Genomic DNA, 25,475 nt, shown 5'->3' on the forward strand with positions numbered 1-25,475 from the left:
CCGTGGAAACAGCTCAGTGCTCAGATTCTTTGAGTTTTAATCTTGATGTTCCTATTTGTCTTTTTGTAACCTCTAATGGAAATTAAAGACTGCTAAAATCTGTAACATTCCTGTAGATGTAATCACGTTCCTGTTATCTACCACAGTTTCTAAGCAAAATCATTTCCTTCCACTTTCACTGTGAGAAGTCTCCTTATAAAGGAACAAAATGAGTTATCTGTTCAGGGAGAACTTGTTGACTCTGTTCTTTCTTGTCACGTATGGAGAGGATACAGCACAATTGCATTTGAAGTGGTGTAGTGGTGACATTAAATTTCGGTGTGTTGGCAAAAATCCCTGGCTCTATCTGCCAGTTTCTAGTGCGAAATCTTATGCTTTAACCATGTGTGGACTGAATACTTGAGTATATGCTTTAAAATTGCCTGTGTTCATCATAATGATTATTTTCCATACAGTGGTTAGTAGCTAAGTTAGAAACCTCTTTCTGTGCTTATTCCTCCATGTGCTCATGCTTTTTAATCTCTGTCCATATCCATGTGCTTGCCAAGTGTTGATTTTTCTCCTTTATGACATTAATTTGAGGTCTCACACAAGTTATTTGTAGATAAGCACTATCGAAGTAGTAGAATGCCGATAGCGGAAGTATTCTTCATATGAAGATGCTGTTAATGAATTTTGAAACTATCTGGCTATTGATTTAAATCTGAATCCTGAAACTTCAGCACACCAATGAATTGGCACAGGGTTGTTAGTTTAAAAATAATCAGACTGCTATTTTTATGAGACTAGGAGAGGATTAAGTATTTTAATATTTGCTTAATCTTACTTCCACTTCCAGTTATTACAGGCTTTAATGTTATAATGGGTTATTTTTCTAATTTTGTAGTACATTATAATAATATTGGTTAAACCTAGAACAACTGTAGTACCCTATAAAATAAACTATTGAGGTTGGATGATAGTGATAGAGAGTTGAGATGATGCCTCTTCCTAGTGAGGCTGTTTGTGGTTGAAATCTGTTCTTTTTCTTCCCCTTCCCTCCTGTGCAAAGTTAATGATTTGTCGTAGTAGTTACTACTTCCTACTCAGAACTAATTTCTGTCTTGGGTTTAATCTCCTTCCAGCTATGTGAAGAACTGTTTGAGAAAATCAATGACAACAGCAATGAAGAAATGTCATATTCTGTAGAGGTGCGTATAGTGATCAGTCAATATTTGTGTGCTGGTCATCAGACTGAGCTTAGGTGCAGCATTCTTGATGTTGCATTAAGATGCTGAGTTCTTTGTTTTGAAAGCATTGTCTTTTCTTTGTTTCGTGTTGGATGCAAAAGTACAAGTAAAATATTTCTAGGACTTTTCTCCCCCACCAGAAAATGAGTGCACCTTTACCTGCGACAGCAATTGTCAAGTACATGATGGGCTCAAAAAACAAAAGATGCATTCATAGATAATGTTTTGACCACTGGATGGAAGATTACATGTTTCTTGTCAATTAAAATAGTCATAATTTGTATCCTGATTCTCTGTGAGACTTGACTAGAAGAGTTTAGTTGCTCATTCCTACCTAGCATCTCCCATTAGCAAGATGAGTTTGCAGACAGAATGGAAGTAGAGGAGCAGAACTGAAACAATGCTACAGATAAGTGTGGGTTTTTTGGTCATAGGCTGAGTTTAAACTGGTGGAATGAACCACCTGGTGGGAAGGGAGGTCTGGGGTATGAACAAAAGAAAAGTGCTTAGGAGGATATTCGTATCCACAATTGTGGCTAGATGGGTTACATTGGTCTCTACAGCAACTGCTGTTTTGTTTTGTTTGCCATACCATTTTATGGCTGAGTGGTTTTAATTTGTTAGTTACAGTCCCTAAAACATGCCTTGAGTTGTTTCGTTTCATATCCCAGGCTTTTTGCTAAGTTTTAGGTGCATAGTTATGGAATAATACTGGTGGTGATTAATTGAAACAAAATACTTCTTGTATCCCAGTCTGAGATAGAAAGGCAGGCTGGAGTACAGTTTCATTATTTATTTATTTATTTATTGTTAGTGTAGCGGTTCAGGGAGGTTGTCACTGGTAACATTTGTAACTTGGTACTCTCTTCACTCAGTACTTGGTAATATTTCTTTGTAGGTTGGTACCCATAATAAAGATTGGTTTACAGAAAAAAATGTTTAAACCTTGCGTATATTTAGAAATTTGTCGGCACTTAATTAAAAAAAAAAAAAAAGAAATCTTAACTTCAGAATTTATTTCAAAGCATACAGATTTAAAGCTACCATTGTTTGAATAATTGTACTGATGACTCAGGTGTATAATAAGACTAGGGTGCAGTTCAGAACCAATAGTTGCTCCTACCTTCAGGGAAAAGATATATATTTTTCCCGTAAGTTTAGTTTGGGGGTTTATAAGAGAGGTTACTTGTAAGGAGACTCTTTTTACCATTTGTCATTTGCCCCTTTCTAAAGGTAGTTTTGTTGATGTGTCATGTTAAAAGTGATTATGAACTCAGATGTAAAATTTTTTAACTAAACACCAGTGGTTTTTGAAATGGTTGAGGGATCTACACATGGGTGGAGGGTCTGTAGCTTTTTTTGGAGACTTGCCACATGTGACTCATGACTCTTCTTCCCTTCTCCCATTGTGTCAAGCCATAAAACGAACTGAGACACCTACCTACAGCTTTCCTGTAGTGGACTGGGGGAATTTCTGCCAGTGGCATTCTGAGTGCTGCAGAGTTTCTTGTGGAGGAAGCCTTAAGAATCACTAAATTATCCATGCAAATTCCTCTTTCCAGGTGAGTTACATGGAGATTTACTGTGAAAGAGTCCGAGACTTGTTGAACCCGAAGAACAAAGGGAATTTGCGGGTGCGAGAACATCCTCTGCTTGGACCATATGTGGAAGATCTGTCCAAGTTGGCAGTCACGTCTTACACAGACATTGCAGACCTCATGGATGCTGGAAACAAAGCCAGGTGAGTGACAGTGGTACAGACTTTTATCTCCTTTGCGGGATTATATAGCTTATAGCACCACATTTAAAATACCTTCTGTGATGCAGTGGTGCTTTTTTAAAACCTGATGTCAGATTTGGAATAGTATTCAGATATGCACTGATCGATTCTATTAAAAGGCTGAAATTGATTTGTGTGGTATAATAGTGTTGCAAATCACTGTACAGATACTTAAAGCCTGTAATGGCTTGAGATGAAATACGTAAATTACTGGCTTTTAATTCTGCCTTTTGATGTGTACAGTATTACATTATTGGTATAAACAAGCATGTAAGCATAATGCTTAATTCACTGAAGTGGTCGGGTCTAAAGTTGGCATCCCCACTTTAGGTTCTGATTCATTAGTAGTTCATGTCATATGTAAACTGTACGATCCATTTAGCAGTCTGTGTGAGAGACTGATGTAAATTTGCATTTTCTTATGTGTTAGTGTTGGGCAGATTAGTGACTATACAGATTGAGCAAGCTCTGTTTAAATTGTGCTGAAACTAGGAGGAGCTGAGCAGTGAAAAATCATTTAAAAAATGTTCATGGTATTCAGTGTGGCTTGGTCTTGGTAGGGCCAAACATCAACTGTACAGCCTCTTGGTCTCAATACTCTGCAGCTGCACTGAATTCTGCAGGTTGTTTTATTCGGAGCATAGAGGCTACTGTTTCCTAAACATGTCTGTATCTGTTCCTCTTTCAGGACTGTGGCAGCTACCAACATGAATGAAACTAGTAGCCGCTCTCATGCCGTGTTTACAATTGTCTTTACTCAGAAGAAACATGATGCAGAAACTGATCTTTCCACGGAGAAGGTATTTTACAAATAAGAAGTACCTTTGTGAGTGGTTTTCACAAAGCTTCCCTGCAGTGACCGATTCTTATTGGCAGTATGAAGAGACAATGGGAATTAATTTTTTTCCGTTTTTTTTTAAGGTGAACTTGCTGTATGCCTTGCTAGAACCTTTTTATTTCTTACTGGATTTTGTTTGACTGTAATTCTAGAAACAATACACGCAGGAGAATACGTGGGAAGAACTTAAACCTTAAGGCCTAGGTTCTATGGGGAGGGATATATGAAATAAATTAATCTTCCCCAGTCACGTTCCCAGAACTTTCTGTGCTTTTGCTTGTTGGTGGGAAATTGGAAATTTTTGTCTTGTTAGTTCTCTGTGGGAACAGGGATGGGGATGAATATGACTTACGGAAGTTTTGGAATATACACGTTAAAAGGAGATATGCACTATTTATCATGGAACAGTTTTCTGGCATTTTTTTTTTTAACTCTGAAATAGAGGCTTTGCGTGCAGAAGTAGCTGAAATATGGGTAATGTTCATATTTCTCAATTGATTACTTTGGAAAGACAAAAAAAAGTTTGCATGTGAAAACTTGATTTGACTAGTTTTAAGCACACTATGATTTTTAGACTGAGTTTTTCTCATGCTATAGAATTCTTCAAAGTTCTGTTCTTACTGTAGTTCACTAAGAACTAATTCTAGTTGTTAATGTTTCCTGTCATCAGGTCAGCAAGATTAGCCTCGTGGATCTAGCTGGGAGTGAGCGAGCTGATTCAACTGGTGCCAAAGGAACCCGATTAAAGGTATCAGGCGGTTGATCTTTGGGTGAAGAAAGGGGAGTGGGTGCACAAGCAGCATAAGGATAAGAAAGAATTGCGACTATTTTTTCCATACTTATTATAAAAAAAGTGAAGACTTCTTTTTCCTCTAATGGAGGATGTGATATTTGGTTCTTTTAGTCTGCAGAGATTCATGGTTGAAAATTATGAGTTACTGTATAATACTGGATTATGTTTTCCCAGGAAGGAGCAAATATAAACAAGTCTCTCACAACTCTGGGCAAAGTTATTTCAGCATTGGCAGAGGTGGTAAGTACGGCATTTACGTACCTGCAACAACCTTTCTGTAACTTGTAAAACTGAAACAGTGAATACTATACAGTACAGCAGAGCCATTCACTGTTCTTGGCCTAGCATTCTCAGCAGAGTTAGCTGTGTGTATTTTGACAGATGAATTGTATCCTAAGAATTTCATGCAACCTACTAGAAACTTTATTTGTAGGTAGATTGAAGTATTTGTTTTAGTTGTGAAGAAGCCTTGCCGAAGGAGCCTACATTTATGTAAAGGGCGTGTTCACATAGCAAGCTTTTAGTTCTGCAGAGCTGCAGTAGTGTTTTTTATTAGAAAGAATAATTTTAGGAAACTAAGTGCAGGCTTCTTGTTAAAATACTAAAGTGTCAAATGTTAGAAATATCAGTGTAATAATAACTTGATTATCACTGGCTTTTTTTTTTTTTTTGCAATGGCCAGACTTAATATTTTGAGTGGAGTAAGCATATGGTGATCCAAAGAGTTATCGTCTAGATTTAGAAAAGTACTTTCAATTATTATTTAAAAAGTTAAGTAAATTAATAGCCTTTTTAAAAGGGTGTTGAGAACAGCTTGGGACAGGTTGAATGTAATTAAGTGCTTTTTAGTTATTTTTTTATGAAAACCATTCTAATTCATGGGGTTTCTCAAAAGAATATGCTATCCAAGCTAACATGGAAATTTATATAAAAAGGTGGTATTAAAAAGCTTATCTTGTATTTTACTCCTCTTCCTTTAATGCTTTCAACTTAGGATAACTGCACCAGCAAGGTAGGACGGTCTGAGTAGTAGTGGATGTTGTCTTTTTTGACCAGCTCTGAGATTTTATTCTCTCGAGTTCTAAATCAAAGAGCAGGGATCTTTCATGACAGGTCTTTGGGAAATTCCTGTAATTAAAAAGTACAGTTATGAAATCTGAGAATTTTCAATACTAAAACTCAAAAAAATACTGAAGTTGGAGACAAATTCATGAAAAAATCACATTTGAGGTTGTTGTGAAGATACTCTTTTCTTATATCCCTGCTCCTGATTTGGTGAATTAATTTTGCTCTAGGAAGCAAAATTAGAAATATTTGTTCTAGGAAGAAATACTTTCTTTGCTTTCATGCTTCTGCTCCCCATGCATTTTTCTTTACCTCACATGGTAGGCTGCAGGCAGTAGCGTCTTCTGGTTTTCTAAAATGACTTGAAAAATTTTGCAGACGTCATCTGGTGCCTACCTGCCTTTCATAATTTCACTTGTCCATTGTAAGGTTACTCACCTTTGGCAAGGGACAATAGAATTGTTGCAAGACTAATACTCTGTTTTTATGTACTTCTTGACTGTTGAGAGGAGTCTTGCACAATTTATAATTAGGCCTTTTATTGCAAAGTCATATCCTTTGTTAAATGTTGTGTGGAATTAAAGTTTTGGCATCTCTCGAAGCGAGATGTTTGCCTTTTTAACTATTTCAGTAAATAAATAGATGACCCAAGATTCACATTCTCTTATAGAATTTTAGGAAGTTAATGTTGTTTCTCTTAGACCAAACAAGGAAGGTAGGGAAAGGCTTTGCAATTAAATTTGGAGGGAATTCTGCCAAAGGTGCTGACAAGGTCTTCTTTCTTTGTCTGAAAGCTTTACATTACTGATTTGGGGACGAAGTACTTAAATGCTTGGGCACCTGTCTTGTGACCTTGTGATTTGTGAAAAAGTTTTAGGTTTTAAAACAAATATATGCCCTCCTTTCTACTTCTAGTTACAGTTACTAAGTCTCTTCATCTTTTTTGTCAAGTTTGCTAATAACTGCTTACAGAAACACAGGAAGATGGGCTAGTTGTCCTCTCGTATGTGTACCTGTACCTCTGTAGCTGTGGAATTTCCTGTAATGGCCTTTAGACTACTCAAAAAAGTCATAATGTGTCTAGTAAAGGAAGAGTGAATAGTGAATTTTTCCCTGAAAGTCAGATTTACTGCTTAAATTTTCTTGGAATGGTATTAGAACACAGTATTTAAATGCCATGAAGGTCATCTTCGTCAACAGGAAAGCCTTTCTGAAGGCAGTGCTACAAAGGTATTATGTGGACTGCTTACCTGTTTAGATGTCTGAATATGTTCCAAGCTACCTAATATCAAACTCTGTAATCATTTTTCAGTTGAGGATGGGTGACCCCCCCTGTTTTAGACAGTAAATGTGTATGCTTTCATAGTTCTTCTAATACTTATCCCATGCTGATGTTTTAAAAGTTCATTTTCCATTCAGTGTTGATTGTTTTAATGGTGTGTTTTTTTCCTTTGCAGAGTAAAAAGAAGAAGAAGACAGACTTCATACCATACAGAGATTCTGTACTAACATGGCTTCTTCGAGAAAATCTAGGTATGGCTGATTTTACCTATGCCAATATAGAAAGAAATTCCCACTAAATTTTCTGAATGTTTTTAATCACTTAAATTTGTTTTCAGTATGGGTTTAAATATTTTAAGTAGTCAAATCTGAGCCATATGTTTCACCCTTTGATAAAGTTGCAGCTCTGTTACTGTTTTGTGATTTTTGTTTTCCTTAGTTATGCAGAATGTAGTTGAATTCTGTACTTTATAGAAAATACTGATATTCAGTAGGTAATAGTATCTAGATTGTGCAGTGCACAGCCATCTAATACTTCACTTGTGCATTATAGGTGGTAACTCCCGAACTGCTATGGTTGCTGCTTTGAGTCCAGCGGATATCAACTATGATGAAACTTTGAGCACTTTAAGGTACAGTCTTTTCATCTGAGATGGATATGGGTAGACATTGGCTATACTTCAAATCTTCACACAGAAATTTGCAGGGAAGAAAAACTATAATGGCAAAAACTCAGTTATCCTGAAAGAGGAAAACTGATTTTTAGTATGTGAGTAAGGAACTAGGATCTTATTGCCTACTTTTAATTTGAAAAATCAGACTCATCTTCTCATGTTTGTATGTTGTTTTGCAGTGTGTTTGCTAAAACTAAGCATTTTAGTTGAGCTGAGGCTTTTAAGCACTGAATAAAGGGAAGAAAAAATCTATTATGCACGTGATGCACCTTGCTAATGCGTCTTAATTATATCTTGAAGAGGTCTTGTCCTTTTTGGAGCAGTACCCTATGTTAAGTATGAATTATTCTGACATACAGTTACAAATTAAATGTCTTCTATGTTGGTGCATTCTTGTGTTGCATATGGGCAACTATATGTTCATTATAAGTTGTTTTTGACTGGTTCCAGGTATGCTGATCGTGCAAAACAGATTAAATGTAATGCTGTTATCAATGAAGATCCCAATGCCAAGCTGGTGCGTGAGCTGAAGGAGGAGGTGACAAGGCTTAAGGATCTGCTGCGAGCCCAGGGGCTTGGAGATATTATTGACAGTAAGTGGATTAAACAGACCTTGCCATCTTGGGGTTGGTCTCCTTTAAGGAGAAAGGAGAGCTGGGCCTGTGAGAGAAAGGAGTTTAAAAGATGGAAGTTGGTGTAGGTGCTTACTTTAGATGTTGCACATAGTTTTAGGAACGGTAGCTTCTTAGATCTTTAAACAACCCATCCTAGTATTGTCTGTAGAGTTGATAGGATACCTTCAGACTCTCACGGAAAAACATTGAGATGGATTTACCTATTGTTGCTGTGGAGGGGATTTTTCTGTAATAGAACTTCCATGTTCAAGAGTTGCCTTGGTGAGTTAAGAAAGGCATTTTGTCTGGCTGACGGTAAGAGGATAGTTGTGATACAGAAACTAATTTCATACTGAGAAAGCAAACACTTTCCTATTTCTTAAAGGTAAAGGTCATTAGTTGATACATGGCTTCACTACAGTGCTTGTTCAGAAAGGAAAATGTGCCTAATTCCTGTTATACAGTGCCATTAGTAACAAAGAATTTGTCATCTCAAAATTAGCTATGAAACAGCTGCATGTGAATAAAATAATGCATTATTTTGGGACAAGAGTTTGTTAGGTTAGCCAAGCTGTATTGTACTGATTTGCTTTGCCAGCAACCTCTTAAAGTACTAAAACAAACTTGTGCCTGAATTATTTCTTGGCACTCATTCCAAATAAGGCAAACAAACTACAATTTTAATTGCTACATTCTTTTACAATATGAACAGTGTTTTAATTCCTAGTGAAGGAGGTGCCCATAAAAACACACAATGTATTCTGGTGGATTTGAATAAGCTATAATTTGCTGCTTGAAAAGGAAAAAAGATTGTGATTTTTGTTTAAAAAAAGAAACGTTCACCAGTTCTTGGTTTGTTAGAGTTTAATGGCCTGTGAAGCAGAAATCCTGACTTAAAGATGTGTAATATGTATGTTACCTGTCTGTTTGTTTTCAAGAGATGGGGGCCAGAAGAAAATGAAATGCAGGTGTTTTCATGATTGGTGCAGTCCATGTTTTTTGGTTCTAAATCAAAACTGGAAAAGTTACTGAAAATTGTGTATTGTCTCTTTAAAGTTAAAGTAGTATTTTCTTCCCTTCCTATGTCACTGGTGAATCTTCAACTATGATCCTTCTTGTATTTTCCCTGCCGCTTCCCTTCAGTTGATCCAATGGGAGATGAATACTCTGGAAGTGGAGGCAAATGTGTGTATTGTGTGGTTCTCTTCTTAACCTGCTTCCTCTGGGTCAGCTTTTAACTGAGCGTTGCATGCCAGCATTTCTCACAGGGAAATCCCAGACAGAACACTCGCTGTGGATATGTAATACAGTTTCTTGAATATCAGCTTAACCAGCTTAGATAAAGTTGACAGTCATAAAAAAAAAAAAAGTTTAGAATGCAGGATATGTTCATAGCTTGCTTTCTGGCAGAATACAGAAGGGAGAATGGCGATTATTTAGCCAGTTTTCATCACAGCTAATACATTCGAGCTAGAAATATTTTTCTCAAATCTCTTTCAAGTTACTCAGCTGAAACCCCTCCTACTCACCTAGTTTCCTGACCTTTTAACTTTTCTTTTCCACTTTGAAGTATTTATATTAAAATGTGTTGATTAACTCAAGCTGAAATGATACCAGTTCCTCCTGGAGACTGAGATTTATTTTCTTTATATATAGTCTATTTAAACAAAGAAGTTACACATCTCGTAATGATGAAGGTCCCTTATTTGAGCTGAAATACCTGGTTGATGATGATTATCTTAATAGAGACAGAAATACTTAGCAAATGTAATTTTGTTTTTGTTCTTCTGTTTGTGTTTATGGAAGGGAAATATGCATAGTCCATTGCAAGAGAAACATCTGATATGCATTTTATATAAACTTTGGGTTGGCAGATTGTTTTAAACTCTTTCAGCCAGTCTTCACTATCACTCAAACAATATCAACTAGAAGAGATCTGTCTGAAATTTCCTAAAATCAAAGCTACTGGTGGTGTAAAGACTCATCCTGGCCTTGTCTGACTTTCTGATGCTGCTTCCAGCGTGTGCATATGTCATCGGTTAAAGCTGCAGCCTCCAGGAGAAGCGTGCATGGTGTTGAGGGTTTTGGTTCTCAGTGGTCACAGCAAGTGTGAAAGCTATTGCAAGTGCCACTTCTTTATCTCCAGGAGTGCATGTGTCTATTGGCCTTTCGAGACTTCATCCCCCTGCTCTGCCATGTCTGCTTTTCTCATCCCGATGGCGTTCCCTCTCCTTAACCTGCCTTTCTTTTGTTAACCTTCCACCCCTGCTCCCTTTATCTGCAGATGGTGGTTTTCAAACTGACTTGATGCAATCATCAGTTTCATGAGGCTGAAATGGAAACTTGAATGTGGAGTGAGCTGTGGTGTTAGGCTTACCCATGGCACTGTTGTTCAGGATAGGAGTAGAGGAGATGTGGAAGGACACTGGCATTTATGCAATGTCTGTGTGAGCACCTCTCATTTTTCTCAGTGCAAAGCACTTGTTCAGAACGTGTGAGGTCTGATTTGACCTGCTTCTTTCTTAAGAGTGATTACATGAAAGGATTTGTTTGAGCTAAAAATTAAAGCTATCAAAATTATTTAAACTGAGCAACCTGGTAGTCTGATATTTCCATGTTAGAAGTTACTTTTTGTGATTATTCTGAGGATATGGCTTACTGACATATCTGAGAAGCTAAGTTAGATCAAAATAACTTGCCTCTGGGTGTTTGTTCTTAAATCATTCACGTGCTTCCTCTTTGTTTTCTGCCTTTAAAAGGGGCAGCTTTTAGGTTGCTGTTTTTTCAGACTGCACAAACTGCCTTATTAACATTTTTTATTAAGTCCTGCTCTATGTAGATGAAGACCAAAAATGTTAAACCACCTTCTGAAGTACAAGAGCTGTAGGGGATACTTCACTGATCACGTATCCTAGATCTCTATTTTTGAGACGAGGAGGGTCAAGGGGAAGCACAACCAGGTTACTGTGAACTTGTGTTCTTTTCTCCCTGGTGTGGACTGACAGGTGGCTTGGGTACTCACTCTCCTGGGAGAATTTAGTGAGGGGGTAGCTTTTTGTCCTTGTGGTCATGGTGCTTCAGCAGCAGAACTGCTTCTATGATAAAGATTTACTTGATCATACTTTTAGATTAAAGGAGTCAGGAAGAGAAATTTTGTGCTGAATTTAAGGGGTTGGTGTATATTCAGCCTTCAGCCCAGAAATTCACTAATCTCATCAGTAACTGCTCCTGGTCTGAGCTTCATGGTGCTCAGCAGCTTAGTGTTTGTTTAGGAATAGGACAGTTTGTTTTTGGTGAGTGTAATTTATTTTTTTAAAGATTTTTTGATCGGAATGATCCTTACTAATAATCCCCAGGGTCTGATTTGGGTTATCTTTGTCATTGATACTAATATTCAAGGACTTGTTTCAGAACTGCCATCTAAAAATTACAAAAATTGTTTTGTTGCTGCTTAAATGCTTTCCTCTTATACTGGTATTTCCTTCCTATCTTCCTCTTTCCTATTCCTTCCCTCCTCCTGTTTTCCTTTTCCCTGTCTCTCTGCTTTCCCTCTGTCTGTGTGTCTTTCTCTCAGATCTGAAAGATTTTCAGAACAATAAACATAGATACTTGCTAGCCTCCGAGAATCAACGTCCTGGCAATTTTTCCACAGCCTCCATGGGGTCCCTCACTGCATCTCCATCCTCCTGCTCTCTCAGTAGTCAGGTGGGCTTAACATCTGTGTCCAGTATACAGGAAAGAATCATGTCAACACCTGGAGGAGAAGAGGCAATTGAACGGTTGAAGGTAGGTATTGCTGGAGATTAAGCAGGCTAATTTGGTCTTTTCCAAGGGTAAATACTGGCAAAGCTGGGAAAACTTGCCTTCAGCAAAGATACGTCCAGTATACTGCTGTTTCTATAGGCAGTTGTCTGAAACCCCCTTAAAGCCCCTTGAAAGTGGGTTTAACTGAGGTGTGCTAGGGATTGGGTTCGTACAGAGCCTTTCCTGGTAGGATTGTATGGATTTGATTGTAGCCTGTAGCTACAATGAAACTGTAAATGACAATCTTGATTTTTGTTTATAGGTTTTCTGATACAGTGGCAATTATGGGAAATTTGCTCTTAAGTAAAGACTTCAAGAGGCCTGGTCAACGCTAGTGTGGACTAGGTCTGACTAGCAAATGCAGTCAGCTTTCAGAAAACCAAATTACCCCAACGTTGAGAAAAGGAGGCAGAATAATCCTGCCACTGTTGTATTCACCCAGCCCCCACAGATTAAAATGTGAAGCACACAGAATAGCATGCTTTATCCAGACAATAGCAGCCTTGTCCCAATTCTGCATAGAACTGAACCGCATCAAAAGTGCATTACAGTGAAGTATTTCTTTATTTTACCAAAGCCCCCAATCTCCATGGGTGGATGATTGGGGAAAGCTGGCTGTATTGAATCTGTGCTTCGTTCTCATGTCTTGTCCATGAGACAGTGCCACAGGGATTGCAATGGGCTGGAACACACACTGCATTTCCCTTTCCTATTAGAAACTTGCTGTTACCATGGAAATAATGGTGTGGTCTCTGCAGTTCCCTGGTGTCCAGTTACTGAATGATGTCTGTAAATTAGATTTTAAAGAAAAAAGCCATTTTTAGGTGGTTCAAATTGAAGTCTGATTGAGGTTAAATGTGAAGTCTTCTGTTCTCAGCTTGCCTTTGAGGATATTAACTATAAAAAATTAAGGAAGACAACTTATTGATTTGAAACGGGGTACTTTTTGTACCCAAAATTCAATTGACAACTAGCACTGATAAAACCTTTAATTATTTTGTATATTATGGAGGGAACTTTGTTGAGAAAACTGTAAAACAACTTGTGGGATTTTTACACAGGAATCTGAGAAGATCATTGCAGAGCTGAATGAAACATGGGAAGAGAAGCTGAGGAAAACAGAGGCCATTAGGATGGAAAGGTCAGGAATTAGAAATGCTGTACATGTGGGTGTTTTCTGCTAAATGGACGTGCGGAAAATGGAGAATGTCACTGTTCAAAAGCAATGGAACAGCGGAATAGGGCTTAGTGATAAATCTGCTGGCCTTTGTATTATGTGTAACAGTAGGGGCAATGCTGAGAGAAGGCCGCATCCTTTCCAATGTTTCCTAACATTGATGTTTAGAGTTGCAGTATGGATAACATCTAGAGCTGCTGCTATGGCTTCCGTTGTAAAGCAGCATGCACTTCTGGTCTCTTTCTTTCCCCTTCCACCTTTCTCTTACATTCCAAAAATTCTGGCCCTTAAGCAGATAAGGTTAAGGTTTTTGTACCAGAGTATCTAAAATTGTGATACAACTCCAGCTTTCCAGCTGTGGTTTGACTTGAGTCTTAAAGCAATAAGCCATGCTTAAGAATTGTCAGAAGGTGGTTGGAACAAAACCAAGCATTGTTTGTTAGAATATCAAATGTTTATAAAATATATAAGGGTAACGTCTTTGCCTGGAAACAATTTGAGCAGTCCCTAAAATCATGAGAGGTGTATGAAGGTGGATAGAGAATAATTATTCACTGACTAATATAAGAGCTAAGGGACATCAAGCCCAGCAGGTGGTAGATTTCAAACAAATAGGAAATTCCCACAACAGATTGGTAAGCTGCAGAAATCTGCATTACGCTGGTGATGCTAGGAGTTGAATTCAAAAAAAGATGACAAATTAAAACAGAAAAACGGCCCCAAAAGCACTTGGAAAGCTATGTAAAAGAAATGTCACCCTCAGTTCTGGAATTTTCTTGGGAAGAAACTGGGAGACTGAGAGAATAAGGAAAAAAAATAGTTTGCTATGTTCTTATTCTTCTCTGTTGGAGTCACTGTTTGCTTTGTCAAAGTCAAGAGTACTGTATTACATGAGTGGTTTGTCTGACCCAATAAAATCCCCTTTATCTCTTAAGGAGAGAATACTTCTTACATTAGATCAGGAATAGCCAGCTAAATCTTTGTAAATTAATGAGTAATGGTAGCTCTATTTAAATTAAATATTTAAATTTAGAACAGATTTGTACATTCATTGCCACCTTAAGGAAGGTCAGTGTCCTAAAATGTACTTACCTTGTGATACTTTATTGCACTAAAATACTGTCAAACATCTGTACTTTTTTTTTTTTTTTTGCTGTTCCTGTTCTGCAGGCCTAGAAACTCTGGGGCTAAAGTTTAGAAATGTGCCCTATTGTGTTATAAGGTGGCAACAGTTCTTGTTGTGTGGTCCATGGGTGGGCTGGTTGAAAGTCTAATGTATTTCATAGTGAAAATGAAAACTTAAGTTGTCTAAGAATTGCATCTTTTGAAGCCTAAGATATGGTAAATGACTTGTTTTACCCTCTCAGGGAGGCATTGTTGGCAGAAATGGGAGTTGCCATTCGTGAAGATGGAGGAACGCTGGGAGTCTTTTCACCTAAAAAGGTAGAGAAAATTGATAATTTTTGTATCACGTCTGTCAATGGCAGATCAACTTGCAGGGAGAGGATGATGAAAGAACTGCCATTCACACAAGGGTTTGTGTCCATGTAAGGTACAGGACAATGCAAGCGAGGCTTGGACACTTTGCAGAATAAGTTCCTTTTACAATACCTCTTTGGAAATACCTTTATTAGAACACTCTACATCTGAGGATTATTTTGCTCATAGCAATGAAGTTGGGTGCTGTTTGTTGTGCGAAATGACATGACAGTGCTTCTAGGGAGCTGTGTAAAGCATATTGCCTGCCATAGCTTCCTTTGGTCATTAAGGTAGGGAAGCCTGTGCTAGCTTGATGTGCCGATGAAATAGGAGCAGTATGAAAAGTTCATGGGGAGATTTCTGATATCCCCAAATGGTTGAACTCTGTGCCTTCCTTTAGAAAAATCTGTGCTGCCGGTGGAAGTGTTTGTAGCTCCTTGTGTGTCTGTTGAATCAATAGCAACTCAGAAATGCTGCCTCTTACATCATTGCTGTTTACTGGGTGTGACTTTGATGTACTCTGGCTATTCATCTCTGAGATACATAGAAGAGTTCAAAGTCTTGTTTAGATGCCCTTTCTTGAAATTTTCCAAGGTGGAAAAAGGTTAACAAGAAAAGGGATAGTAATCTAACAAGCCAACCACTGAACACAGTGGGGGCAGGGGAAAGAATATTTCTTTCAATACATGTCAATAGTTCTATTTTCTGGAAGTTAAAAGAAGCAGAGCTGTGCAGAAAGAGGGCATAAATCAATGCTATAAATATAAAATGATCTACTTAAAGAAGCTATCTATGCAGCTAATGCAGAATTAATGAAGTGTAAAGAAAGGAATTCACTTTCTTGTACCTCATATCTTTGAACAGGTAGCATAGGCTAATATTTTAGCGTGAGCATTGCATATGCAAGTCTAATAAATTTGATCAGAGGGTGAATGGGGCCCTGTCTGCAGGCATAGGACAGCAGAGTTGGTTTAAATGTTTTATCTTTATGTTAAAGGAGTGCTAGTGTGTTATGTCTGGAGTAGGTAGAGCTCTGGTTAGCTTTTGGTATCTAGTCTAGAAGCATCTAAGGTTTGTAAAGGTGCTAAATCGTTGAGTGTTCTTTACGTTTCCTTCTCTTATGTTATGGATCCTAATCTCCTTTTAGATTTTCCCTCAGAGGCCATCAACTCTTTTTGATGACTCTTTTGATGCATTTTCAGCTGATCAGGTTTGTGTATAAATGCCATCTGAGTTACGTAGTTGCTTTGGTAATAGATAGTGTTTATTTTTACCCATAGAGGATTTATTAGAAGTAAAACTTCTGACCTGGTCCTTGCTGCTTCTGTTCCTTGCTGTCCTTGCAGATCTCTCATTAGTTCTCCTCTTAGTATTGTGGCTGCTGTTGTGAAATTGTGGTAGATAGAAAATTTTGAAGTTCTTAATAAAGATTTAATGCTTCTGAGGTACCAGTATAGATATAATCATATGCTACTAGGACAGCACTGTGGTTTTACCAGCTGAGCTATAAATTGAACTCTCTGAGGTAAATTTTGCACACTTCACAAATTAAAAGGTATTACATTGTGCAACCATTACTGAATCTACTGGTTGTGCTTTTGATGACAGGAAACTACTTGAAATGGATTGTGGAAATTTAATTACTTATATTCTCATCAAAGAAGAGAGCAGGGAAAATTCTTCAGTTCATGCTTGAGGAATGCTGTACAGGAGAATGTTGAAGACCATTGTCCTTGGGTAAATAGCAGATCTCAGAAGGAGTGAATAGCAGGTTTAGCCAGCATCATCTTTCAAATGGTTGAACTTTATTTTTTACAAAGCCTTCTGTTGCCTGTGACAGACACATTCAGACTTAGAGCGTTGTATATAAAGTGATCTCACATATCTGTATAGGGTACAGCTTGAATTTCAGAGTGTCAAGTAGTACAGTCATAGTGTTGATATAGCAGTTGAGTATGTCTGGGATTTGGTTTCTCAAGTTTTCTCATGATTCAAGAAGTTCATACAGCTCTGAATGTCTATTTTAATGCTGTGAACAGGGTTGATAGCATGGCATATCTTTGGCTACAGTTCTAGGAGCCCTCATGAATTTTAGGGGTTAAAAAAAGTCTTTTAACCCCTTGTTTCTGTCTTTCTAGTTAGTCTTCCATTGGGCCATAAGCAATCAGACTTCTTCATTCAAAGGGAAGTTTCATTGTGAACAGACAGTTCATGGAAGCTCTAAAATTACTAAGTGCTATTAACATTTCTGTTAAGTAAACTTTTTTGCAGCTACAATGAGTTGAAGAACACAGTGTTTTCAATGAATCTTAACCAAACTTATTTCCTTTTGTTTAGTCGTTCTAAATGAGAGTAACAGAATGAAGGGAGGCTTATTAACACTTTTATCATCATCTTCCATTGTTTAACCATTTTTGCTTTTCTTTTGTGCTTGTGCTTACTGCTATCTTACTGGCTAGATTTTCACACCAAGGCCATGTGACTTGTTTGCTGATTCCAATGGGGTTTTTTCACCAAAGAAGGTTGGTTTAGTAACTGTAGTGAACTTAAATTTAGAAGCACTTTAGATGAAGAGCTTTTTAGTTGTTTGTATCAGAAAATGATGGTAGTTCTAGATTTTCCTTTGACTTTAATGGATGCTTTGCCAAAACAACTTCCAAGGAAAGCCAAAGTTGATTCCACATCAGTTTCAAAGTTTTAATTAAGCACCGTTTTCTTGTGTTGGCCATCCCATATCAGAGTTTACAGAGACTTTCTGAGGAATTGTTTTTTTTAAATTGAAGCCGTAACTATTCCCCCTCTTTGCTTTGTCTGAAATATCAACTAATCTGAGCTGTATTTCTGCTGTTAACTTTGTGATGCTCTTCAGTACTGCAGGAGGTTATATTTAAAAAGATGGATTATGGAATAACCTGGGTATACATAGCAAAACTGGATTAATCTGCACTCTCCACAGCTGTGGGAAGAAGCATGGAAGTAGGTCCTCAGCTCTTAATTAACTTTTCTTTTTTTGTTTCAGACTCCTCATCTTGTAAACCTTAATGAAGATCCACTCATGTCTGAATGTCTGCTCTACTACATCAAAGATGGTATTACTAGGTGAGGGTTGGTAGTAATATGCTGATGTCTGGTTCTTTGCTCGCTTAAGTTCCTATGCTGGAGACACCTTGAGCTTAAATAATAAGTGTTCCTTGAGTTACTCAACTTCCATGTATAAAGAAAGCATGACATTTGCTGTAGGTGCAAAAGTACACAAATTGATTTCCCTTTAGAGTTTACTTTGTGCTTTAGAAGTAATTTTTGCAGTTGTTCTGCTTTATAAGATGTTTATTACTGCACTGGGCAGTACAAGAAAGCAGAATATTCCTTTTGAAATATAGGGAAACAGAAGAAATGGAACACTAGGAATGCGATTTTGATGATCTGAGGATTGAAAACCACGGTATTTGATAAAAGGAAATGGAATAGGGCTGAGCTTTCACTTCATATAAACAAACTTATCCATGCCTCTTCTGCTGTCTTCTTGGATGTAATGCCTTCTTGTCTTTGTAATACGCTTCTATAGCCAGTCACGTGGTGTTCTTGGCTGATAGTGTAAATGCGCAATTAATGTAGTTCTGAATTCACATACGTGAGCCTAAATTTAATTGCCAAAATTGGAACTTAAAAACAGACTATATTCTAAAACTTGTTGTCAAGATTCTTGGGAGAAGTGAGGCTGTTTTCCTTAACTCTGGTGCATTAAGCACTGTTTGGCTGCTTGGTTTCTATATTCCTGGGGTACAAATGGAGTACAGTACGCAGACAGGTGCTGTTGTACTACTCCAGCTTGCATTGGACCTAATGAAAAGAGTATGAAACTTGTAGAGAATTCACCACGGAACAATGACAATAGCTTAGGGCTTAAGAAATCATGATAAATTTTGAGTCTAGCCAGCTGGCAGTAGAAATATGTAGAGTAATAAGCAAAGCAACAAGTTCATAAACATTAGGATTGAAAATTAAGTTGTCCATTTTTATGAATAGCAAATATGTAGAATTGCTCAAATATTTCAGTTTGGAATGGACATGAATCTTCATGCTTCTGGGATACAGTCAACCTCCTCTTGTTGTCTGGAAGCTACATGAAACTGCTTGTGGTATCAAATTATTCAGCAAGAGCCTACTGAGCCATTTTTGCTTCTTTGTTGAAGTGCAGATGGTAATTATTGGAAGGGATAATTCTGGCTGAAATGGACCACTGGAAGTTCCTGTCCCTTTGTTCTCCTCCGCTTCACTTTGTAGCGAGAGGGGGACTACACAGGGAAGGAAATAACTCAAATTCAGACATCTTTAATGTTTCAATTCTCTCTTTAGATTGTATGTTTTCAGGGAGAGAACTTTTTTCCTTTTCTCAAGCTAGTTTCATTCAATTTGCAGTAAATCTGTTATGTCCTGTACAACCCAGAGTTAAGCACTACAAACCTTTCACTTGAAGGATAGCCGTAGTGTCTTACAGAGTTGTAGAAAGTGTCTGACTTGCTCTTGAAATGTTTTCTATTGGACTCAGGGTTGGCCAAGCTGATGCTGAGCGAAGGCAGGATATTGTTTTGAGTGGGGCTCATATCAAAGAAGAGCACTGTATCTTCCGGAGTGAGAGGAACAACAATGGTGAAGGTAAAAATCTACTTCCCCTAGTAAAGTGTTGGAAAAAAAAACTATAAAATAACTAGTAATAATTGGCACCTGCAATATTAAGATGCCAGTAGTGTTGATTCTCTGGTGGGGTTTTATTAACCATTGTAGTGTGAAGAAGTGATTCACTTTTATCTTGTTATGGTGTTAGTAGGAAGACAGCCAGAAAATGAGGGTCTGCACGCTTAGCTGTTTCTATATAGTGTTCTCTAAAGTCTCATTTGTTGTTGTTTTCTTTGTAGTTATTGTTACTCTGGAGCCTTGTGAAAGATCAGAAACCTATGTTAATGGCAAGAGGGTTGTGCAGCCTGTGCAGTTGCGCTCAGGTAAGAAATGTTAGAACAGACCTTTTTTTCAGATTGTCAAAGAATTGTTCCTTTGTGACATTTGCATAATTGTTTGAAAGTGCTGGGTGCTGTTAAAGGGCAGGAGTATTACCTTCTTGGAGTGCAGCTTTTAAACAAGTTGGTAGCATTTTTCTCTTATCAGCAGGTTTTTTTCATTCTTTGCTGCATTAGCTGTAAGTGTACTTAAATATTCACTGCCACACAGCATCCTCCTTGTCCTTTTGCTTACCCTGGTATTATTCTAGTACATTCTTGCCCAAGCCTATTGCCCTTGGCAGTCTCAGTGAGACAGAGCAGACAGACTGCCAGCTGCTGATGGAAAATTCCCAACTTCCTGGCAAAGTTAAGATATGACCCTCTGCAGGAGTACAACAGCTTCTCTTTTCTCTCATTAGGTTTCCCACTCAGTCCCCTACATTCCTTTAGAAAGGCGTGTGGGGAAGGAATTAGAGGGGAGGGAGTGAGTTCTCTAAATTATGCTTTTTAACCCATCTTTTTCAAGACACGATGCTTTCTTTGTCCTTCCTCATTTTCCTCTGGTTTAAAACAAACAAACAAAACCACCTCAGAATTATTTGCACCAAGTTATAAGTCAGTATTTGCATGGAATCAAGCATACTGACTTCAGTACAAGCCTGAACAACGAAGGGCAAATGTTCTGTTGTTCTGACAGCATATGGCTCATACTGAAAACCATGACTCTACCCTTTAGTAATTACTTTCTTTAAAAAAAAGTAGATATTTGCCTTCTGCATCTAGACAATTGAGTTACCTGGACAATTTAGATATGGCTTTGACATCTTGAAATGCCTGTGTTCTAGTAATATATTCATAAGGGCAATTTTGGTTACTCTGGAGATCTACTTACTGGAATATATTTTTTTATTTTAACTACATTAATATGTTCTCTGGGAGAGCAGAGGAATTTCACTGTCTTCCATCAAGCACGTGTCTCAGGCTCTTTGGACATCTGATATCTCTAGGATTTAGCTGAAAGATTTACGATATTACATTTGTTCAGCTCTTCCCACATTATTTAAAAGAAACTAAAATCCTTCTATAAATATTACTGATGAGGGTACAAATTAAATCAATACATGTAAACCACATTTTAAAGAAAAGTAACCACCGTGCATTCCATTCTTTGAAGTTAGACTTTTTCCAAGCTGAAATTTCTGCTAAATTGGCCTTTGCCCATGTTTTAGTGCTGTCAATAAAGATGAGGAATGGGACTTAGTGAATGTTTTATCTGCTGCAACAGCTGGTCAGTCTCCAAGTCCGTCCTTTAATTTTTGATAAATTTTTCCAGAATGTTTGATCGGATCTCTGAGGGTGATGCCATCCTCTGTGAGCACTGCTTCTTATCACCAGTAGCCTTTTCTGTACAAACCAGACATTCTTTTCTTCCTTGTCACCCACTAATTTGAATGTATACTAAAATCCTCATTGAGCAATCTTTTCCGCTGCCATGTGAGGATAAATGGGATGAATCATTCAGTGATGTTTTTAATTGCCTTGGAATCCTGAAAGAATTAACTTGTGTTGCTATTTTTAGGAAATCGTATCATCATGGGTAAGAACCATGTATTCCGATTCAACCATCCAGAGCAAGCACGAGCAGAAAGAGAGAAAACACCATCAGCTGAGACTCCCTCTGAGCCAGTTGACTGGACTTTTGCTCAGAGGGAGCTTCTGGAGAAGCAGGGCATTGACATGAAGCAGGAGATGGAGAAAAGGTAATGAAAGAACTCAGAATTTCTTCTTGCAACAAGAAAGATACAGCTGTAGGCTATGAGTTGTGTCAGTGCAAAACCTAAAGCTAATGTCTGTTGTATATATGGAAGACTTTTAAATGAACCTTCCAAAAATAAACAGAGTTCAAGTACCCTTCTTCCAACATATTCCAGTGCTCGTTCAGACGTTTAGTGTCACCGCTACCTCTAGTGAAAGTTCAGAAAACTTCCTCCATTTTACTTCAGTGCTGTAGCTCCTTAAAAGAAAAAAAAAAAAGTTAAGCACCTGCCATTAATTCCCTAGACCAGATTTTGGTGAAGGACTGCACTGTAACTTTTAGGTAGCTTCACTTATGTAGTACCATAATAGATATCTCCTGTGTAACAAATTAAATGCACTGAATTGATAGATCCTAGTAAATTGTACTTTTTTATTTTATTTTTTTAGGTTAAAGGAGTTAAAAAAAACAAACAGTAACTTTATAACAAGTAATTCTTTTTAAATGGAACGACTTTTACTCTTGTCATTGTAATTTAGTGGATTTTGTGTTTAGATCAACACCAACGTGAAACTAATATCATCTGTCTATTTCTGTTCTTCTGCCTGTCTTCAGATTACAAGAAATGGAGATCTTGTATAAGAAGGAAAAAGAGGAAGCAGATCTCTTGTTGGAGCAGCAAAGGCTGGTATGTGTCCTTACTTCAGATTAACTATACCTTTGGCCAACAGTAATTCCTGTCCTTGCTTATCTGAAAGTTTAGGAAACCTGCTTGGGTTGTCTGCACAATGCAGTTATCCCTTTGCTTTTAAATACTTCGTGTCTACAATGGATTATGATCAGTGTGAGTGAGCTCCTTCGTGTTAATTTGGGAATGTAATTGACACTGAAGAGGCTTTAATCAGTTCTTGTTGGGACAGGTCAGATTTCTTGCAATGTAACCTTAAAGAAGAGCATTTCTATGCTCTTACGTTTTTTGAAGTTCATTTTCAATAGTCTAATCAGCTACTTTTTGGGATGTTTGCCTTGATTTTGATCTTGGATCACCAGAAGGTACTAATTTTATGCTGCCAAAGAGACTCCTAGAACAATGATATGCTAGGTTTATTTTTTCTGAATGATGTCTGAAAATGTTGCTGCATTGTGCATGTTTTAACCCTTCTCCCTTCCCCTGCATGGAGTTCCTTGTAAGGTTCTTAATGCTACACGTGCTGATGGTGGGGTTATGACTAGGGAATAAGTGTGCAAAGGGAACGTTAACTCATTCGGAACAATGGGAATTCCACCATTTCACCTATTTCTTCCTATAATCAGACTTAATTTATCAGATTTCCTGTTTAAGACTTCAATCTTTTCACAACAAACGTCTTCTGAAGTTCATTACAAATAGAAATGCATCTCCAAGCATCCTGTGAATTTTGAAAACATGACCAAGCCTAGGAACGAAATTTAGATTTCCTTACAAAATCTGAGTCTCCTGATTCTGCTTTAACTACGCTGTGTGTCTTTTAGCCAGAATGTAAATGCAGTTGTGCCGTAATTCCACTAAGATTTCCAAAGTCACAGTCCATTTGTTTGTATTAGAAGTTTGAGACCCCTGAAAACTTCATGATAAAGGCATGCAGAGGTTTAAACCACTCTTAGCCTTCTCCCAAAAGCATAGTGGAGCAGAGTACTCCGGATTCCATAGATAGAAGCTACATCCTTTTTTTTTAAAATTTATATTATACAGTACACTTAAAGCCTTCTGCATCTCTACTCCATTACAAGGGAGTACTCTTCTTGGGTGGAGAGGAGTTGCTGCAGACTTTGAGTCAAAGCAAGACTTAGTTCAGAAAGGAGTTTAAGATGCAACTAACATAATGTTTCTTCAGTTTCATTTTTTTAATTTGTGGAGTTGAAAGTAGTACTGCAAAAAATAATTCCACATGAAAAGAAAAAAAGCATCAAGGTTTGGCTGTGTGTCAAAGGAGATGCAATTCCATCCCTTAAATTTTGGTGACAGGCATATGCGAAGCTGCTGTATGAATTAAACGAGAGAATTGGCTGCCTGGGGATCTACTTCAAATAAGGCTGTATTGCTGCAAGTGTTGTGAACGGAAATTTGTTTCTCCCTGTACTTATGATTAGGGGAAGATTTATTTAAATAGTTGTTCGTCTAATACTGTAGTATAGTTAATAGTTTCTTTCAGCTTTTTTTTTTTGCTGATCACTTAGTGGGCAAAGGTGGAAGACTATCCTGCATGCATTACCACTGTAATTTCTAAAGGACAGCTTTCCTAGTTGTAAGGATCATAACAAATGAGGTCACTGGTCAGTTAAGCAGGATACTGCTTTTTACACTGCTTAATGAGCATACAGCGCAACTTCTTGACACATCTTGTCACTTTTGTGTCACTATGCAGTCTGGAATGGACAGGATTAATGCATTCTTTAGCTCTCAACAGCAATTGAATAGTGATCGGGAAATCTGGGAATGCATTCCAGCTTGTGTACTTTAAAAGTATTTATGTTGCCACAATATCCAGCTACACTGTCAGGTTCTGTATCTTGCTGCTATATAAGATTGATGTTGAAATATAAATACTCTTTGTGTTCTAAACGGGATTATGATCTTGGATATAAGATAGGGTTTTCCAAAATGTTTTGGTTTTGTGCTGAGATGCCAACCAATTTGGGCATTTCTTTATAGTTAGATGTGCTATACAAAAAAGAGAAGTGATAACTCTTCTTCCAAAATTTGCAACTACTATCTATTCACCTTGCTGGCATTATTTGGAAGTAGAAATAATTGTTCTCCATTTTTCAAATTGAATGTGAAAAGGTGTTTAATAGAGCTCAAGTTATCTTCCAGGTTTTCTTGGTCATTATGCTTTTGCAGTGACCCCTTAGTGTTAGAATGCTAGTACATACCTATATTAATTGGGTTGGTTAATCTCAGAGTGCATGCAGGACAATGACTACATAGTGTCACCTAATCAGCTTTTTATAAGCAAGACAGCCTTTACCCATAAGTAGTAATATGGTAGTTCTTGTAATCTGTAAGAATAATCCTGTGGCATTTATGCTTTAACGTCTGAGTAGTTTATTTTGCCTTTCTGGATGTAGTTTTGAACGTGTAGTTTGTGCAGTGTTTTCCTTCAGGGCATCTTTTATTTCCACTGCAACATGCAGTTTGTTAGATGATCTTTCCTTAGGCTGCAGAGTTTGTTGCCTGTAAAGTCATGACGAGTTGGTTCTGTTCATAATCTGGCGTTCTGTTCATGTTTTGGCCTGAACTAGTACAAGATGATTCTCTAGTGCTATTCCTGAATACTAAAGATACATAAGGTCACAAGAAGCTCACGTAACGTGATTCTTAGGCTATAGAGCTTGTTGACCATAGGGTAGAACAATACTGCTTTTACTCCTTTTCATCATTCCTAAGACCAATTATATTGTATTCCCCATTCTTCGTGGTCCTCTACCCGAAGTCTTAAGTCTAGAAACCTGTGGTGCAGAGTAAATTACCTCGGTTTCCTTTGGTTGTAGAGTAACTGGCTGTTAATGTTCCTGACTTCTAATGTATTTTAATTCTTCATGTGAAAAATACAGACATTAGAGGTTCGTTAGAGACTGACTGCTGTGTTTTATTGAAGATGATGTGGTTTCTAGTGGATCACACTAATTACATAGGACTCTTTTTGTTTGTTGGAGAGGTCTTAAATTAGTAATCCTTTTTTTTTTTTTAAAAAAAAAAAAAAAGGTAGTCTGACTTTAACTCCTGGCTGCAGTAAGCAATAATGGATATGCTTAACTTTTGGTGGCAGTATACCTGAATAAATATTCCTGGCATATGAAAACCTGAAGCACTGCTCATTACAAATGATTTAGCAAAAGATGGAAAACTTATAATGAAGAAGCAAAACAAGCATAACTCTTAGCATGTGGAAGCTCTAGGGTTTGAGAAGAGGACAAATGAAGGATATCAAATTGAGAATTCAAATTA

General features: G+C 37.5%; 1 protein-coding gene across 16 annotated transcripts in view; it reads left to right on the forward strand.

Moving 5' to 3' along the window:
- KIF1B (kinesin family member 1B) overlaps nucleotides 1–25,475 on the forward strand; it is a 96,327-nt gene that overhangs the window by 26,668 nt on the left and 44,184 nt on the right. For 6 of the 16 annotated variants that reach the window (XM_040533592.1, XM_040533583.1, XM_040533588.1 and 3 more), the window contains exons 5-20: nucleotides 1,125–1,190; nucleotides 2,792–2,970; nucleotides 3,698–3,809; nucleotides 4,518–4,595; nucleotides 4,815–4,880; nucleotides 7,163–7,238; nucleotides 7,540–7,618; nucleotides 8,111–8,253; nucleotides 11,927–12,060; nucleotides 13,140–13,219; nucleotides 14,623–14,698; nucleotides 17,754–17,833; nucleotides 19,284–19,390; nucleotides 19,651–19,734; nucleotides 21,311–21,491; nucleotides 22,103–22,175. In XM_040533592.1, the coding sequence (XP_040389526.1) occupies nucleotides 1,125–1,190; nucleotides 2,792–2,970; nucleotides 3,698–3,809; nucleotides 4,518–4,595; nucleotides 4,815–4,880; nucleotides 7,163–7,238; nucleotides 7,540–7,618; nucleotides 8,111–8,253; nucleotides 11,927–12,060; nucleotides 13,140–13,219; nucleotides 14,623–14,698; nucleotides 17,754–17,833; nucleotides 19,284–19,390; nucleotides 19,651–19,734; nucleotides 21,311–21,491; nucleotides 22,103–22,175 (1,614 nt within the window). Of the gene's footprint in view, nucleotides 1–1,124; nucleotides 1,191–2,791; nucleotides 2,971–3,697; nucleotides 3,810–4,517; nucleotides 4,596–4,814; nucleotides 4,881–5,634; nucleotides 5,653–7,162; nucleotides 7,239–7,539; nucleotides 7,619–8,110; nucleotides 8,254–9,417; nucleotides 9,460–11,848; nucleotides 12,061–13,139; nucleotides 13,220–14,622; nucleotides 14,699–17,753; nucleotides 17,834–19,283; nucleotides 19,391–19,650; nucleotides 19,735–21,310; nucleotides 21,492–22,102; nucleotides 22,176–25,475 lie in introns of all 16 variants that reach the window. The other 10 variants (XM_040533575.1, XM_040533585.1, XM_040533576.1 and 7 more) reach the window with 5 other exon arrangements.

The sequence above is a fragment of the Cygnus olor genome, chromosome 21 (assembly GCF_009769625.2).
Source record: "Cygnus olor isolate bCygOlo1 chromosome 21, bCygOlo1.pri.v2, whole genome shotgun sequence".
Taxonomy (NCBI): Eukaryota; Metazoa; Chordata; class Aves; order Anseriformes; family Anatidae; genus Cygnus; species Cygnus olor.